General features: G+C 37.0%; 1 protein-coding gene across 1 annotated transcript in view; it reads right to left on the bottom strand.

Annotated features, from left to right (window-relative positions):
- Nucleotides 1-16,945, bottom strand: part of CTNNA3 (catenin alpha 3) — a 1,528,699-nt gene that overhangs the window by 304,214 nt on the left and 1,207,540 nt on the right. Inside the window, 1 exon segment of the mRNA XM_024765510.1 lies at nt 1,167-1,318. Within this exon segment, the coding sequence (XP_024621278.1) occupies nt 1,167-1,318 (152 nt within the window).

Raw genomic sequence — 16,945 nt, 5'->3', positions numbered from 1 at the left:
TCTGGTAACACCTCTGAAGAGAGGTGGCCTTTAACCAAGGGTGAATAGGTGGATAAGCTGGATTTTGTTTCCCTAAGGTAAAATAATTCTAAGGTGTGCTCTACAGTACCCTGCTAGAGTTGCCCAGGCTCAAACCCAAGTTGTCTGCAGTGACTCATAATCGCCACTTGTTGGTTCTCTGTCTCACTTTTTCCTAAACAGACTAATGTTAACACAAATATTTGACTCTGCCTCCAGGTGAACCAATCCTAAAATAATCTATCTCCATATATTTACATGTGCATTTTCCCAAGAACTTCTACTGTTTTTTTGTTTTTGTTTTTTTGCGGTACGCGGGCCTCTCACTGTTGTGGCCTCTCCCGTTGCGGAGCACAGGCTCCGGACGCGCAGGCTCAGCGGCCATGGCTCACGGGCCCAGCCGCTCCCCGGCATGTGGAATCTTCCCGGACCGGGGCACGAACCCGCGTCCCCTGCATCGGCAGGCGGACTCTCAACCACTGCACCACCAGGGAAGCCCTTTTTTTTATTTTTAATAGCATTAAAAAAATATCCCACATTAACATTTTGAGTAAAAACAAATAATCTTGGTCTGTGTATATGCGGTGTGCCCACAACAAACGACTCACTTTCACACTCAGGAAGATGGTATATATTCTCCCAAATAGACAACTCTCAACCATTTCTTGTTTCTAGCAGTTACAAGTGAGATTTCTTACAGAACACTCCAATTCTATGATCTAGTATGAGAGCGTTCAGCCATAGAAATACCTTGTTTTAAACATATTTTTCTATAAATTTCAGTAGTGATGAGTAAGATCCTCTCCTTTCTGCTCAAGAAAAGAAAGTAAATTACTTTATGTATTGTTCTTTGGCTTTTGATATGCTATGTGACACTTCAGCAAACCCTGCACACAATGATTTCTATCATTTCTGCACATGTGGCAGTTAAATGTGCTCATTTGCATAAGTTACAACCATAAACATAAGTAAAAGTGTTGTTTTTGACAGTAGATCTGATTTTGGGGATACATATGAATTTCTAAAGTTCTAATGGATTTCAGCACTGACGTTACGGCATAGAAATAAAACATTTCTTGCAATCATTCCAGGCATACCAGATGGTGAAAAGTGTTACAATAATTCAACAGAAGGTAAAGCAAACTTACCCGAATCATCATGACTGAACATCTAATATCATGAATTGTATCATAGATCTTTTTTGAGATGTCCACAAACTGATCATCATCAAACACATCCAAAGAGTTTTTACTTAAGGCTTCCAAGGCAACATTCACTTGTGTTACAAATTCCGGAATTACTGTTAAAATGAATAAGAAAGAGAAAATTGTCCTATTTGTATTTTCAGATTTCTGGAGTTTCCAGGAAATGGAGACTCATATTTTTAAACAAATACTTGGTTAATAAAATTTCAATTATTTTTTAAATGTAGGGAGACAAAACATTTTGGCAGGATAATCTTGAATCTCCGAAATACAAAGGTAACCAAAGACAAGAAAGGCATCGTTATGGAAATGTTTTAAAAGATTATCTTTCTCCTTTATAGCATTTTTGTTTTTACCAAGGCTGGAACCATATAATTATTTTTCATCCGATCCAGTGTAAGCTCAAAGAAATGACAAAAAAGAATTGGTGTGAATAATAGTTGAAATTGTAAACATAAAAATATTTAAAGAAAAAAAAACATATGAGTTGCTAAATAGAAGAAAATTAACTAAAGACACTAATTCTATCTCATAGAAATAATAAAACTACTGTAAACTTTCTATTGATAAAATATTTCCTCATCATCAAAAACATTAATGCAAAGAAACTGGTGATCTTATATGCAAAACGTTTCTATGTAAAATAACACAACATTGAATGAATTTAGGGATATATCAATCAGTAAGGCCAATCCATAGAATGCCCTTTTTTTTACTAAGATTTCAAAACAGTCTCAATTAAAAACATTTTTCTGACTTTACTTTTAAGGTTAATGATAACAACATTCATTAACTCTTCAGTAGATTCAAGGCAGTTTTCTAAGTGTTTGCTGTGATTTAAATCTTAAAACAACCCCAGTATTAACCTGGGGTTCATACTTAGTTGAATGACAAAGACACAGAGAAATCAAGAATCTTTCACAGAGTCATTCTGCTAATATGTCTTTTAACTACTATACCATATCATATTGAATAAGTTTCTTCCCCATGTGAATATGCAGGATAAAAGCAATTGATTTTTAGAGCAATGATTCCAAACCTGGAAGATATAGTACTTTATCTAACACAAAAATATTAATAAATATTATTTTTTCCTACATCCAAATCTCTATCTGCATGTATGGCACACCATGTCTTGCAATCCTACCTGCCATGTTCTTGATGTGGGGAAATGTTGGCAATATACATAGGTACCCATATTTTATCTAGTCTCATCTTTCCTCCACCTACTAAAATGTATCACCTATACCCTAATTCTTAGTTACTATACCCACCAGGATTATCCACTGTGCTTTTCTCCTCTGTCCATTCTCTAGGTGTACCATCCAATAAAAAGGGGCACCTGGCCACATAGGGCCACATATGACTATGACACATTAAATTCATTAAAATTTAATTTAATTTGAAATTGAGTTCCTCAATCACATTTACCACATTTCAAGTGCTCAGTATACACCTATGGCTATTGAATTCTGTTTTGAGAGTGGCAAGATGGAATGTTTCTGTCATACCAAAACTTCTACTGGATAATATTATTCAGTAGTGAGATTTCATGAAATCATTGTCTCACTTTCAGTGAACAGAGTAACAAAGGCAAGGAGAAAGCTAACTCACACCACTTTGCGTAGGAGAAACACTCCTGAACCACAATTCCCACTAATTTAGATGTGACTCCCAAAGTGTATCTCTAATCTAACCTTTTCCCTGAATTCCAGAGCTATAAATTCAAAATGGTCTACTGCGAAATTCTACCCAAATCTTTCATAACACCTCAAATCCATCCTATCTAAACCTAAACACGTTCTTTTCTACCTGGAAAGCCTAATTTTCTTGTAATATTTTCTATCTTGACGCCCAGTCATCAAGGAAAAAAACTCAGGTGTTTTCTTTTACCTCCTACTCTTTTTTAACCTCTATATCCAAATGTCCTCTAAGTGAAATCTCCTCTACCATATAAGTACATTTTGAATCCATTGCCAGTGCAGCCCTACTGCCTCTAGCCATCATTATCCCCTGCTTGAGCCCTCACCGTGTCCTCCTGCCTAAGATCTTCTCATCCTTGAGACTCATCGTAAGTATAATCTTATTGACAAAGCCAACTCTTAGCAGTGAGTACAACAGTGTCTGTCACAAAACAGGTTCTCAGTAAGTTGTTTTATTAGTGAGTCACATCACTACACTGTTCAAAAATGTTCACTGGTTCCTTGAAACTTTTTCCTGTTGGTATCCCAAGTGTCTAGCCTGGCACATAGTAGATACATAACTGAATTAAGTAATCGAATGAGTTAATGAATGAATAAATATAAAAACCCCACAAAAATATAGGTACAAATTTAACATGTTAATCTTGCATTTCAATGTAATTTAGGTTTTGTTCATACTAGGGAATCTCCAAAAATATACTTATGTGGGCTTATAAGAATATTCGACATATTTAATGAGTTAATCTTTACTTTTTATAGTGTTGAGAAAGGAGGAAACTCTTACGGAAATGTGTCCAGTTATTTCACATTTCCTTCAGTTTCTTGGGGTGAACAGAAAACCCCCCAACAAAACTTCTACTCCAAAGAACATGGCAGAAAGGCTTCTAATCACTTTGACATCCTCTATTAACCCTAAAGACATAGATAAATACAAAGAGATGTGGTTTCAAAACTTCTGGTGGTGCTTCCCTGGTGGCTCAGTGGTTGAGAGTCCGCCTGCCGATGCAGGGGACGCGGGTTCGTGCCCGGGTCTTGGAAGATCCCACATGCCGCGGAGTGGCTGGGCCCGTGAGCCATGGCCCCTGAGCCTGCGCGTCCGGAGCCTGTGCTCCGCAGCGGGAGAGGCCACAACAGTGAGAGGCCCGCGTACTGCAAAAAAAAACCCCAAAACAAAACAAACCTTCTGGTGGCCTACCACTGACAAAACTCTTTTCATAGTCTTCCCCACTATGAAAAGGTTTTTCTCATCCACCAAACAAGTGTTCCATACAATAATAATTTAACTCTTTCTATCTACATCTTCAGTTTGTTACTAACTGCCTCTACAATTTGAAACTGCTCCTATCATCTTCCTATGTAGATCTTGGCCAAAAAAAGAGAGACAAGCATCAAATCATGTAAAGGTCCAGTTTTCACTGCCATGTGAGATAATGTGAGAAAGATTTGGTATATTTTAAGGAAAATACATCATAGCCTTTTCATTATTGCAACATGATTTCAATTTAACTCCTTTAGGGGCCTCTTACTAATAAACTAATATTAGTTCCAATTAAAATAAAATCTTTGAGAAGGCAATGTTTAATTTCTGAAGTACAGACGGAAACTACTACTTTTTTCACTCTAACAGTATAAATGAACTATTCAAAGCCGACATGTAATACATTTCTCATTTCATTAGCTTAAACATCAGCTGTGGGTGTGCTTTATTCATACTATGGACATATGGTTGCTTGGATCAGAGTGGGCGTGAAATTTTTTAATGCTTTCAAGAAAATACAAAGTGAGTATAATTAAGTAGCCAGTTAGTGGTAATTCAGAAGGAAAAACAAATTGACAAAGCTATCTCAAATCCATAATCTACCTACATTTCAAGAAAACAAGGTTTACACACAGTATACCATCCATCATGTTATACAATCATTGATCAGAGAGGGGGACACCTTAAACAAATTCACTCTAATCATTTGACATCCCAGGTAGAATCAACTGTTCTGAACTTTGGAGTGTAGATTTATTAAACACAAGTGGCCTTGGGGTCAATACCTTGTCAACTTCAAAGTATCTTGTCTATTTTATACTGCCAAATTCTAAGCCAGTCCTGGACTTTCTCTACCAACCTTATTCAGAATATGCAGAATAATAATATCCATTGAGTGCTTACTCATCTGGGCACTGTGCTAAGCATTTTGTATGCATTGTCTCATTTAATCCCCACAGCAGCCCTGTGAGGCAGGAACTATCATTATCCTGTCCTGATTTCACTGATGAGGAAACTGAGGTCAAACAGCTAATAAGTGGCAGGCTGGTAACTGAGACTCCAGAGCTTGCTCTCCGAGCCCCAAAGCTGCACTGCCTCCTTTTTTTTTTTTTTTTTTGCGGTATGCGGGCCTCTCACCGCTGTGGCCTCTCCCATTGCAGGGACGCGCAGGCTCAGCGGCCATAGCTCACGGGCCCAGCCGCTCTGCAGCATGTGGGATCTTCCCGGACCGGGGCACGCACCCGTGTCCCCTGCATCAGCAGGCGGACTCCCAACCACCGAGCCACCAGGGAAGCCCCACTGCCTCCTTTTGATAAGTAAAATACTTTGGGCTTCTTAATTTCAGTGCTCCTGGGGCACTGAAATTAATGTTAATGAACATTCATGTTAATGTCAATTAATTTCTAAATTAATGTTAATTTTCTGGCAATAGAGCCAACTTCTCCCAGGCCTTGAGTCTCGCTCTGGTACTAACTCAGGAATATTTTATCCCTTCTCATTTCTTGCTAGGTTTATGAAGTGCTTTTGAAAGTAGGTAAGGGTACATAATTATTGGATTAAGTAGGTCAGAAGAAAATCCAGACTCATTATAGGTACTCATCTCCAATGATGTCACTGAATTATGTTTCTATCATTAATAAAATGCAGATTAAAATATTTCTAATCATACTATTATCTTTGAAAATTACCAATGATAGAGGTATTTGGCTTTGAAAATTCACACAATGCTAAGTCACCATTTCTTTACATGATGCTAAGTAAGTGGGAAGAAATTACAGAAGTGCAATTAAGCATATGCATGACTTCTATAAATGCCACCTACTCTTCAGTTTTTAGATTGATTGAACAAACATTGATTATCAAGATTCATACCTTTTTTATTTAAGGAAGCCAAGAGTATGTAACAGTACTGCGTTTGGTCCCTCACAGATTACGTAACATAAAAGTCAATAACTGGTGAGAATTTTTCCTTTTTTCAAATGAGAGAATGAAGGATCAGAGTGAGTGCTTTATGACACATCACACAGTTAACAAGAGCCATATTGGCCTCACTATTCTACTCTACCCCTACCTTTCAAACATCTGGAATAGCTCAAAAAAAAAAAACCTAAGAAATAAAATAACAGAGAGAAAAGACTTTGTTGTCATGGCTTCATGATACTATACTGATACTTTCTTCCCCCTTTGGCAGAGATCTTTTTTCTATATATGAAATTCTGGATCATTTAATTAGCCTGAGTGTCCAGCTTTGGGTATCTCCAGTGCCTTAGGGACTTAGCTGTTTTCCCTAAAGCTTAATCTTGATGTTTCTCAATAATACATTAATATTAAATAATATTCAGTTATTTAAATGTTTTAGAAATAGTCATGACTACTTAATATAAAATTTAGCTCTTTCACAATCTTCCTCATAACATGTTCAAATTTGTTAACACTACAATAATTGGTTAAATGAATGTAACTATTTAAGTATTTAAAGTTGGACCTGGACCAAGTGATGGTCTATGATGACCTCTGCTCATTATGTAACACACTATTTTAATGGAGTTAACAAGCTGCCTCTGAAAAAAAAATTTTTGTTAGTTGTTTTTCTTAGTATGAATTCTCAAATATTTAAACTATCAATGCAATTTCCTATACTATCAAACCTCTCAAAATTCATCAATTTAAATTTTTACCAGGTGTAAGAGCCAGCACTCAACATGGCCTCTAATGATCCCAGCCTCCAGGTATTCACGTCTTAGTATACCCCTTCCCCACATTGTGCCAGATCTGTGTGCCAAATAGAACGCAGTATAAATGATGGGATGTTGCTTCTTAGGCTATTTAAAAAAGACTTCAAGAATTCCATCTTGGTCATTCTCTCTCATGTACTGCTTGCTCTGAAGAACTTTAGATGTTATGCTGTGAACAGCGTAATTGAGATGTCCACATGGCAAGGAACTGAGGCTGCTAGCTAACAGCCAGCAAGGATATGAGGCCTCAGACCAGCAGCCATGAGCTTAGAGGTGGATCCTCTAGTTTCACTCAAGCCTTCAAAATAACTGCAGCTTCAGATGACATCTTGACTGCAATGTCATGAGACTGAGGCAGAATCACACAGCTAAGCCGCTCCTGGATTCCTAACTCTCAGAAAATGTGAAAGATAATAAATGTTTGCTGTTTTAAGCTACTAACTTTTGAAGTAATTTGTTTTACAATGGATATATATACCACACTAAGACTGGAAAGGTCTAAGAGAATACATCAGTTTTGCCTGTTTCAGTTCATTCAAATGGAATCATACTGTATATATATATTTCTGTTTTAAACATCTTTATTGGAGTATAATTGCTTTACAATGGTGTGTTAGTTTCTGCTGTATAACAAAGTGAATCAGTTATACATATACATATGTTCCCATATCTCTTCCCTCTTGTGTCTCCCTCCCTCCCACCCCTCTAGGTGGTCACAAAGCACCGAACTGATCTCCCTGTGCTATGCGGCTGCTTCCCACTAGCTATGTATTTTACGTTTGGTAGTGTATATATGTCCATGCCACTCTCTCACTTTCTCCCAGCTTACCCTTCCCCCTCCCCATATTCTCAAGGCCATTCTCTAGTAGGTCTGTGTCTTTACTCCCGTCTTGCCCCTAGGTTCTTCATTACCGTTTTTTCCCCTTCGATTCCATATATATGTGTTAGCATACGGTATTTGTTTTTCTGTTTCTGACTTACTTCACTCTGTATGACAGACTCTAGGTCCATCCACCTCACTACAAATAACTCAATTTCGTTTCTTTTTATGGCTGAGTAATATTCCATTGTATATATGTGCCACCTCTTCTTTATCCATTCATCTGTCGATGGACACTTAGGCTGCTTCCATGTCCTGGCTGTTGTAAATAGAGCTGCAATGAACATTGTGGTACATGACTCTTTTTGAATGATGGTTTTCTCCGGGTATATGCCCAGTAGTGGGATTGCTGGGTTGTATGGTGGTTCTATTTTTAGTATATATTCTTTTCTATCAAGTTTCACTCAACATTAAACTTACGTGATTTACTCACATTGCTGAATGTAGGTTTAGATTTCTCATTCTTATTACTGTATAGTACTCCAATGTACAATTGTACCACAATTTATTTACCCATTCAACAGTTAATGGGCATTTGGATAATCCCCAGTTTGGGACTACTGTACATAGTGATGCTATGAAATGTCGTGCACTTTTTGGGGCTAGGAATATATGCAGATATTTTCCGGGAATTTACATTCATATTTTCAGGGACTATACCTATCAGTGGAATTTCTGAATCACAGAATATACTTTTGTACCATGTTAATAGACACTGACAGTTTCCAAAGTGGTTGGAACACATTCTACTCGTATCAACAGTGCCTGAGAGTTCCAGCTGGTTTACATCCTCACTAACACTTGGCATATTCCAGCTTTTAAATTATAGCCTTTCTGGGGGGTATATTTCCCTCTTCCTTTTTAATATATTGATCAGGTGTGTGTATGTGTGTGTGTGTGTGTGTGTGTGTGTGTGTGTGTGTGTTTGTGTTCTACTGGGTAAGCCTCCAGATTACTTTCATTGTTTATCTACTCTCTTGTTGTTCTTGAGTTTTAACAGTTTAAATTTTCCTCCTTTAGAATCACCTACCATCTTATCTATTGCTTAAGCTCATTCTTTAATCTCTTCAGTTTCTACTATCAAGAAAAGCACAGGACTTCCCTGGTGGCACAGCACTTAAGAATCCACCTGCCAATGCAAGGGTCATGGGTTCGAGCCCTGGTCCAGGAAGATCTCACATGCCGCGGAGCAACTGGGCCCGGGCACCACAACTGCTGAGCCTGCGCTCTAGAGCCTGTGAGCCACGACTGCTGAAGCCCGCAAGCCTAGAGCCTGTGCTCCGCAATAAAGAGAGGACACCGCAATGAGAAGCCCGCCCACCACAACGAAGAGTAGCCCCAGCTCGTCGCAACTAGAGAAAGCCCATGCACAGCAATGAAGACCCAACACAACAAAAACAAATAAATAAATTAATTAAAAAAAAGAAAAGAAAAGAAAAGCACACACAGGAAAAAAGTGAAAGAAAAATAGAGAAGTAAAGGAGCTCCATGATCTGTATCTCTAGCTAAATACAGATCAATGTGCAGGGGATCACACACTGATGACCATAGGAACATGGGCCATAGGAAGAGGTAAATGTAAACATTAATAAACAGAAACCTCATTTTAAATGGATTTGGGAAGACAGAAGGGGCAGCTCTCACACCCTACCTCTTGTTATCAATTGCAGACCCAACAGGAAGAGACATGCCTTTGCATCTCTGAAAGGAAGAAAGTTCCTATTTTACTACCCAGCAGGATGAAGGAAGAACTTCTCCTTGCCTGGCAATAGCCCAATCAATGAGAGACTGTCTCAACTCTGCCAGTGAAAAGCCCTACACTTCAAACTCCCAGTTTCTTCCAATGGACATTTTGTTTGTAACAGCCCCGCCCGCTCTTCCTTCTCCATAAAAGAATGTTCCTCTCCTTTGTTTTCCAGACCTGCCTATAGTTTGCCACAGATTCCATGTCCTGAGTTGCAGTTCTTTGCTGTTCCTGAATAAACCCATTTTGCTGGTAAATTAACTGACGGTTTTATTTTTTTAGGTCAATAGAAATGTCTAGGGGGGAAATATCTTTAAAGATGCTGAGGTGTACAAACAGATTGGGAAGGCTTCCAGTAGGAGAAACATATCTTTATTTGACATATCTTTGTGGTGTTGAGGTTGTCCTTCACATGTTGCTGGGGATTTCTTGGGTGAGAAGAAAAAGAGTTAATCTCAGCTCCCCAGACTCCAACTCTCTCTGTCCAGCTGTCTATGATTATATGCCTGAGAACAGCCCTTTTCCTAACCCTGTCTACCTGGTAACTTTCTACCCACAATTCATATTTATCTTCATAGATATCAGTTCTTTGTGAAACTTTCCCTGATCACCAGCCCACCCATGCTTCTAACCGTGTTAGGCAATCTTGTCTCTTGGACTTGCTGACACTAAAGACATACATTTGCTAAAGACCCTATGTCTCTAACTGCATGTGTTTTCCTGTACTCAACCACTTCCAAAATCCTGACAGAGAGCTCAGAAACTCTGTCAAGCCACCTTAGTTTCCTCAGGAAAGGGGTAGGTATCAGAGTCAGAATTCAGCACCAGGTATTCAGACTCACAGCCTGTACCCATTACCACTACATTCTACTGCTGGATGCAAGGATAACCACGCTGAGACATATCCTCAAACATTAAAGAACACTGAGGGTAAAGAGAAGAACTAAATCTTCAAGAGAGAAAGGGTCATCTATAAAGTATTTAAATAAGATTGGTGTTAGGCTTTTCATGAGCAACACCGGATACAAAAAGGAAAAATATGAAGCAACGCATTCAAGTATTAAGTAGAAATTATTTCAGAAATGAGATTCAATACTCAGCCGGTTAATTAAGTGAACAGTGGGATAAAGATTTTTTCAGGCATGCACGTACACAGAATATTTAATCTCCATGAACTCTTCATTAGGGAGATACTTGCAATAGATTCTCAAAACAAAAAGTGAGTCAGAGGAGCAAGACACGGGGCTGAGGAAATAGTGGAGTCGGAAAAGCAGTCAGAAATACCTGCGGGTATTTCTGTGTGTTATACGTGGAAACAAGGGGTAAACGTGTAGATATTTTTGAGAGCCAGGGTTCTCACTATGGAATAAGAGAGGTACTACAATGGAATGTGATAAGACAAAGAACTCTATGGGATGGGATTGCATTGGAGGTGTCAGCATGAACTTATGATTTCATATGTAGCAATATATTACCTTTCGTGTAAAAGTGAAGAGGAAATAAAAAAGCACATCCTTAGCCTGCTTATTTTCACAAATATTAAAAAAAGACTCACATGAAAGATAAAGGAATAAGGAAACTTGTTATTTACAAGGGATGCTAAGAATTGGGTAGAAGAAATATGAGAAGATAGATCAGTAGCTGAGTACATTTTCTGTATTTTTAACTCTTGTAAGCGTGTTAACATTATACAACTTTAAAAATATAAAATTGACAACAAGCATATGGGCAGGGGAAGGAAACCTAAAACCAAATGTAAGTAGCAACAAAGGAACAAATGAATTTGTTTTGAGGTGTGTATCATCGAGGTATGTATCATCGGGTTGCTTACACTTGACTACTTTCTAAAGTCGCGCTGCCCAATCCGCTAGCTGCTAGAAATATCCTGCTATTTAACTAAATTTACATTAAATTGATACAAATTAAATACAATTAAAAATTCACTTCCTCAGTCACCCTAGCTCACCACATATGGCTATCATTTTAGACAATATAGCTATAACTCAGTTCTATCCTTGGAAAATATTCTGTTAGCACCGTTCCAAATACTTGCAATCAAGTATTTGTTGAGCACCTGTCCTCTGTAGGACACTGGTTTAGATTCTGGAAGAGTGAGTATCATCTGTGTAGTTTTTCTATGTATACTTCACAAATACAAGTTATAAACCTTTGGAAAAAACCCTCTTTGGCACCTAGAAATGTCCTGGGCCATTGCAAAATTGTGTCAGGTTCTATTTACTGATACCATTCTTAGCTTTTTTGGTCAATAGGTATTCACCTTTGTATAAATATAGATGACTACCTAAACAAGAAAATGTACGTTTTGTTTGTGCTTTGAGAAACTACAGATATCTTTGCTTACTGTGTTAATCCCATGAGAGCTATGGAATTTCACATCTGCTGAAATTATACTAGTTGAAATATATGTTAAAAATGTTCTGAAATTTCAGTGCCAACTTGTTATTTTTGCTTTGACAGAATTGTCATTATTTTTAGTGAGTTATAATATTACAGTGAAACGGTAGAGACTCAATCTCATTGACAGTAGTGATTTTACTTTCCCTTTAGTCATTCAATATCACAAGGTTTGTAAGGGCTTCCTATGTACAAGTGTACAATATTAAGATTTTTAAAGAACAAATTCATTTTTCTTGTATCTGATATCCATTTATCTTGAACCTTCTTGCTATTATAATCAATATATAAAAAATTTCAGGGAGCCCAGATTAATATGATTTAAATATATATGCACGTATGATTCATTCAATAGACGTTTTTCTAGAAAGTCGAATAAAAATTGATTGTGAACTTCTTGAGTGAGAGAGCCTGTTGTATTGAATTACTCCTTTTACTAATATTTCTTGATCAAATGAAGAAAAGTCATATTTTAAATGAAGCAGGGAAGCTTCTATTTAAGGCAACTGAAATTACTTATTTTATAAATATTTATCCCTTAAGCTCTTTTTTTGTAATGCTGGATTTATGTACATTGGTTACAAACATTATTATAAACAAGTTTACTGAAGTCAATCAAGATTTATAACTCTGCTAAAATTTTTTTAAATAGTTACAGAAATCCAGAAACCTCTGCATCAATGTAAGCTAGGAATGTGGAAGGTTAGTCAATTTTTTTTTAAGGGAGCTAAAATTCTGTAAAATGAAGAAACTGGTCTATTTCTAGCATAGACTCTCTGGATCCGTAGGTCTATTCATAATCACACATGCACTGTGCTCACTTTTTCTAGCTACATTTGGTTACAAGCAGAAAGACATTAGAAAAAGATAAATGAATGGACAGGAGGATAGCAGATGTATGGACAGATGAATGGGTAGTAAAGTAAAGCATGGGTTGTTGGAAGAAAAGATAGGTGTATAGAATCATGGGGGTAAGAATTTGTGAGTGGATGGAAGGAGAGATTAATCTTTATAACTTTCCTATTTCCAAAAGAGGAAAAATTTCAAAGAAGCTCAAAAAAGAGGCAAGGGTACAGTAAGCTTTCAAAACTTAAAACAAGGCCAAAATAACCAACAGCCACATAATGAAAGTTAGGGAAGACAAGTGTAATTACATAGAAACTTCTAGAGTTAAGGTACAGCAATTAATCATAAAACTGATCTGTTGCATTCCAGGCAAAAGTGAAGCAATGTACTACATGGTTCATATTATTACTAAAATGGGGCTCCGCACTTGAAAGTTTTCACTGGGAATGACTTAAAAAGATTTTCCTCTTCAACACTATATGCTAAGGGGAGTGAATGTACCACTTATGTATTTATATTTCTCGTTATTAAAAAACATAACAAAAACAGTCTTCACAAATAGTGTTATAAAAGATGTAAAGGCATTCTTCAAAAGAATATTTATTTTATACAACATTATCATCTGCTTCTTCAAAAAGTTAAAGTCCTAGAATTTTTGGTTTGCACCTTTTTGGATTTCTGATATGATATGATACAAAAATAGGACTTTGAAAATTTTGATTCTAGGCAGAAATTTAATGGATAAATGAATGAATAATCTCAGCATGGCTTCTGACAGGAGTGAATCATACATTATTTGAAATTGATGTCAATAGTGAATTAATTCTTGAAGGATGGGCATTCAGGGTTATCAGAAAAAAGAACTTCCATTTGTTTTAGATACTAAGTGCTGACAGGGTAAATTGATATTTTCCTGTGAAAATGTAAGTAACTTGTATTCTTGGTGCAGAAAGTCTCAGATCTGGATTCCAAACATGATAAGCTATCTGAAAGTGACCACCACAATACCTCATGCATACTATGGTTCCAGAATAATAGCGGACCAACATTTATTGATTACTTACTAAGTACCAATAATCTTGCTCGTGTTTTACCTATGTTGAAATCAGTAAAGCGTGATGGTGACATGTCTAGACTTGCAGTCAAACTTCCTAATAGGGGGCACTTTCTTCTTTGCACTTTATTCACATCGTACTCTCTGGAGCTGTGCAAAGCTGTAGCTCTGAGCAAATAGTATTAATATATTCTTTCCTCAGTAAACTTTATCGTGACACAGTGGTTTTTGAACTTGGCCCTGAATCAGAATCACCTGGAGAGCCCATTAAAACACAGAGGGCTGAGCCCTACCCACAGAGCTCCTGATAAAAAAGTCTGATATGGAGCAGAAGAATTTGAATTCTAACAAGTTCCCAAGTGATATAATGCTACTGGTCCAAGGGATCTAACTTTGAGAATCACATGTAGCAGATACAATTGGTTGGCTCCCCAATACTCATTATTAACATCCTTGTTAAAAGAAACATGAATTTGTTCAGCATCCAAACAGCAGACAGGGGATGTAGCTCTCAGTTTAGAGGTAAATTCTGATTATTACCCAATCATTTCCTTTGGCAGTGATTGGTTTAAAGAGAACCTGACACCCTGTTCTAGCCAATGAGATTTAGGAAGTGCATTGGGGGAAGATTTCTGGGAAAGTTATTCATGCTCAAAGAGAAATACTGGAGAGATGGTCCCTCTTCTTTCTCTGGACATTTTCCTATCTGGATGTGACTTCTAAGAACTGCTGTGGTCATCTTACAACAAAGAGAAAGCTGTCATATCGAAATAGCAAAGAAAAAAAATATGTATCTCTATTAGTGTTAATGAACTGGTGAATTAAACAACACTGGACTTCGTGATATATAGCCTGTAAAAATTTCTGTTACTCATGGTTTGAAGAGATACAACTGATTAAATGTAATATAATTTAATCCTAAAAATAATCCCACTTTAAAGATGAGAAAAGTGAAACTTTGATAGCTGCTCACATTTATAGTTAATAATTAACAGAGCCAACTTTTATACATAGTTCTGCTGACTCCAAAGCCACTACTCTTTATACTGATGGACATGTTTTGAGGGTTTTTTTTTTGTCTGTTTATTTTAATTGTTCTGCCTATCTCAGTGATTTTTTTTTCTCTAAGCTAAACAGGAATAAAAGATGTAATTCAACACAGATGTTTGAGATCACTCTATTCCATATATTTTTAAATTCAAATGTTAGGAGGGAAAAAGAGAAGAAGTTTTAGTATTATATTTAGCAATAAATAGGCAACACAAAATATGCCCCCATTAACACTAAAGGGTTCTCTTTTATACTTGTGTCTTAAATTTAAAAGATGTTTTTAGGGTTTGTGATATTAACTCAATAACAAGGACATGTGGTAGGATGACTACCTTTAAAATACTAAGAGAATCTTCAGAAAATAAACATACAAATGAAACTGAAGACATAAAATATCAGGGATTTTGGAACCAAGATCAAACACCAAATCCTAAATGGTCTTTTCTCTTTTTACAATAGAAAATATGTACAGTACATGCTTTCTTTAAAAAGTCTTGAGTTCTCCAAACATACCTAATTGACTCCATTGTATGATTTTATAAAATCTTTATCCTGTGTTGCTTAAGAGCAAAACTATGTATTTCCTACACTTTAACCCAAATTACATTGTTCTTTGTGATAACTGAAATGCTGATTGCTAACTATGCTATTGATAAAATAAAGTATTTGAATTAGATGAGATACATCTGTTCTTTCTTGTACATTCCATTTACTATCTATACAAACAGAACTTCCAAACTACTACACTTGGCTCTCATTTCTCTCCCTAGCCTCACGTGTGGCCTTCAATGTATCTCAAACTACGTAAACTGTAAGTTACCTTTCAATTCAACATGTACAAAAATGAAATCGTCACCTTCTTCTCCCAAATTTGCCATCTTTCTTGTATCTCCCATCTCAGCAAACGTGATTACCAATCTACCCAAGGCCCTAAACAAGATGACTGAGAGTCATTCTTGTCTCCCCGCCATCTACCTCTATCTCCCCTCGATCATCAAATATGGTTACTTTTTGCCTCCTGTATAATTCTTGAATTGGAATTCTTTTGGAAACCCCAGGTCTTCCTTACCAGATCTCATGCGGACTGAGCTGATACCTTCCCTAACTCTTCTGCCATATCTAGTTCTCAGATCTATCCATCCCACTACTATCACAGCAATCATTCTAACCATCAATGCTCACCATTTCTCTGACCTGGTAAGACCCCTTGGTGGACCCTTAATTGTCGAAAGGATGATATTCAAAATTTTAGTCACAGAATTCATTGCCTCCATTTAACTCATTCCTCCTCCTTCAGCTCCATCTCCAATAATTTCATATCTGTCATTGTACGCCTCGAACACTCAAAACAGCTTATAGCCTTCCCAAAAAGCTAGCTTATTTACACCTCTCTATATTCGTTCATTATTTCCTTTCTAAGGCATGCCCTTCTTCATGTTCCTCATTACAGTAATTTTCCTCTCTTTTTAAAGAGTCGATACAGAGAGTACTTGTTCAGGGAGCCTTTTGTGGCTTTCTCTTTTCTCTACCCACATCTCAGATTGGATTAGTATTCTGCTTCTGTGCCTGATACACTATCATTTGTCACTCTACTTTACGTTCCACAAAGATAAGGTACTTAGAAGGTGTGTGTGTGTCCTAACCTTCTGTGTCATCAGCTTCTCTCACCAAATTTACTCCTGCCTCTCCCTATGCAGCCTCCACCCTCCATATTCAGTCATTCACTAAGCCTGTAGATTTTAGCTTCCCAAATACGTTTCTAGCACATAGCAGTTGCTCAGTAATTGTGCATTGAGTGAATATGCTTTTCTAGCTCAAGTTCTTATAATTCAATAATCCTACTTCTATGTATTCTTGGACTGGGAGAGTACCTCATAAGCTGCCTAATTTTACAACTAGAACTCGTAGTGAATTTATTTTGAAATAATGCACTTAGCAACTTTACCATTAGTTAAAAGAATTATTGAATTAGTTGCAGAGCATTTAAGTTGGGTCTCTCCCTATGGAAAAGTTCACTCTTCAAATCTGTCCTGTTCT

This window comes from Neophocaena asiaeorientalis, unplaced genomic scaffold (assembly GCF_003031525.2).
Source record: "Neophocaena asiaeorientalis asiaeorientalis breed wild unplaced genomic scaffold, Neophocaena_asiaeorientalis_V1.1 scaffold31, whole genome shotgun sequence".
Lineage (NCBI taxonomy): Eukaryota > Metazoa > Chordata > Mammalia > Artiodactyla > Phocoenidae > Neophocaena > Neophocaena asiaeorientalis.
Note: the sequence above shows the minus strand (reverse complement) of the source record. Positions and strands in the feature narration are given on the sequence as shown.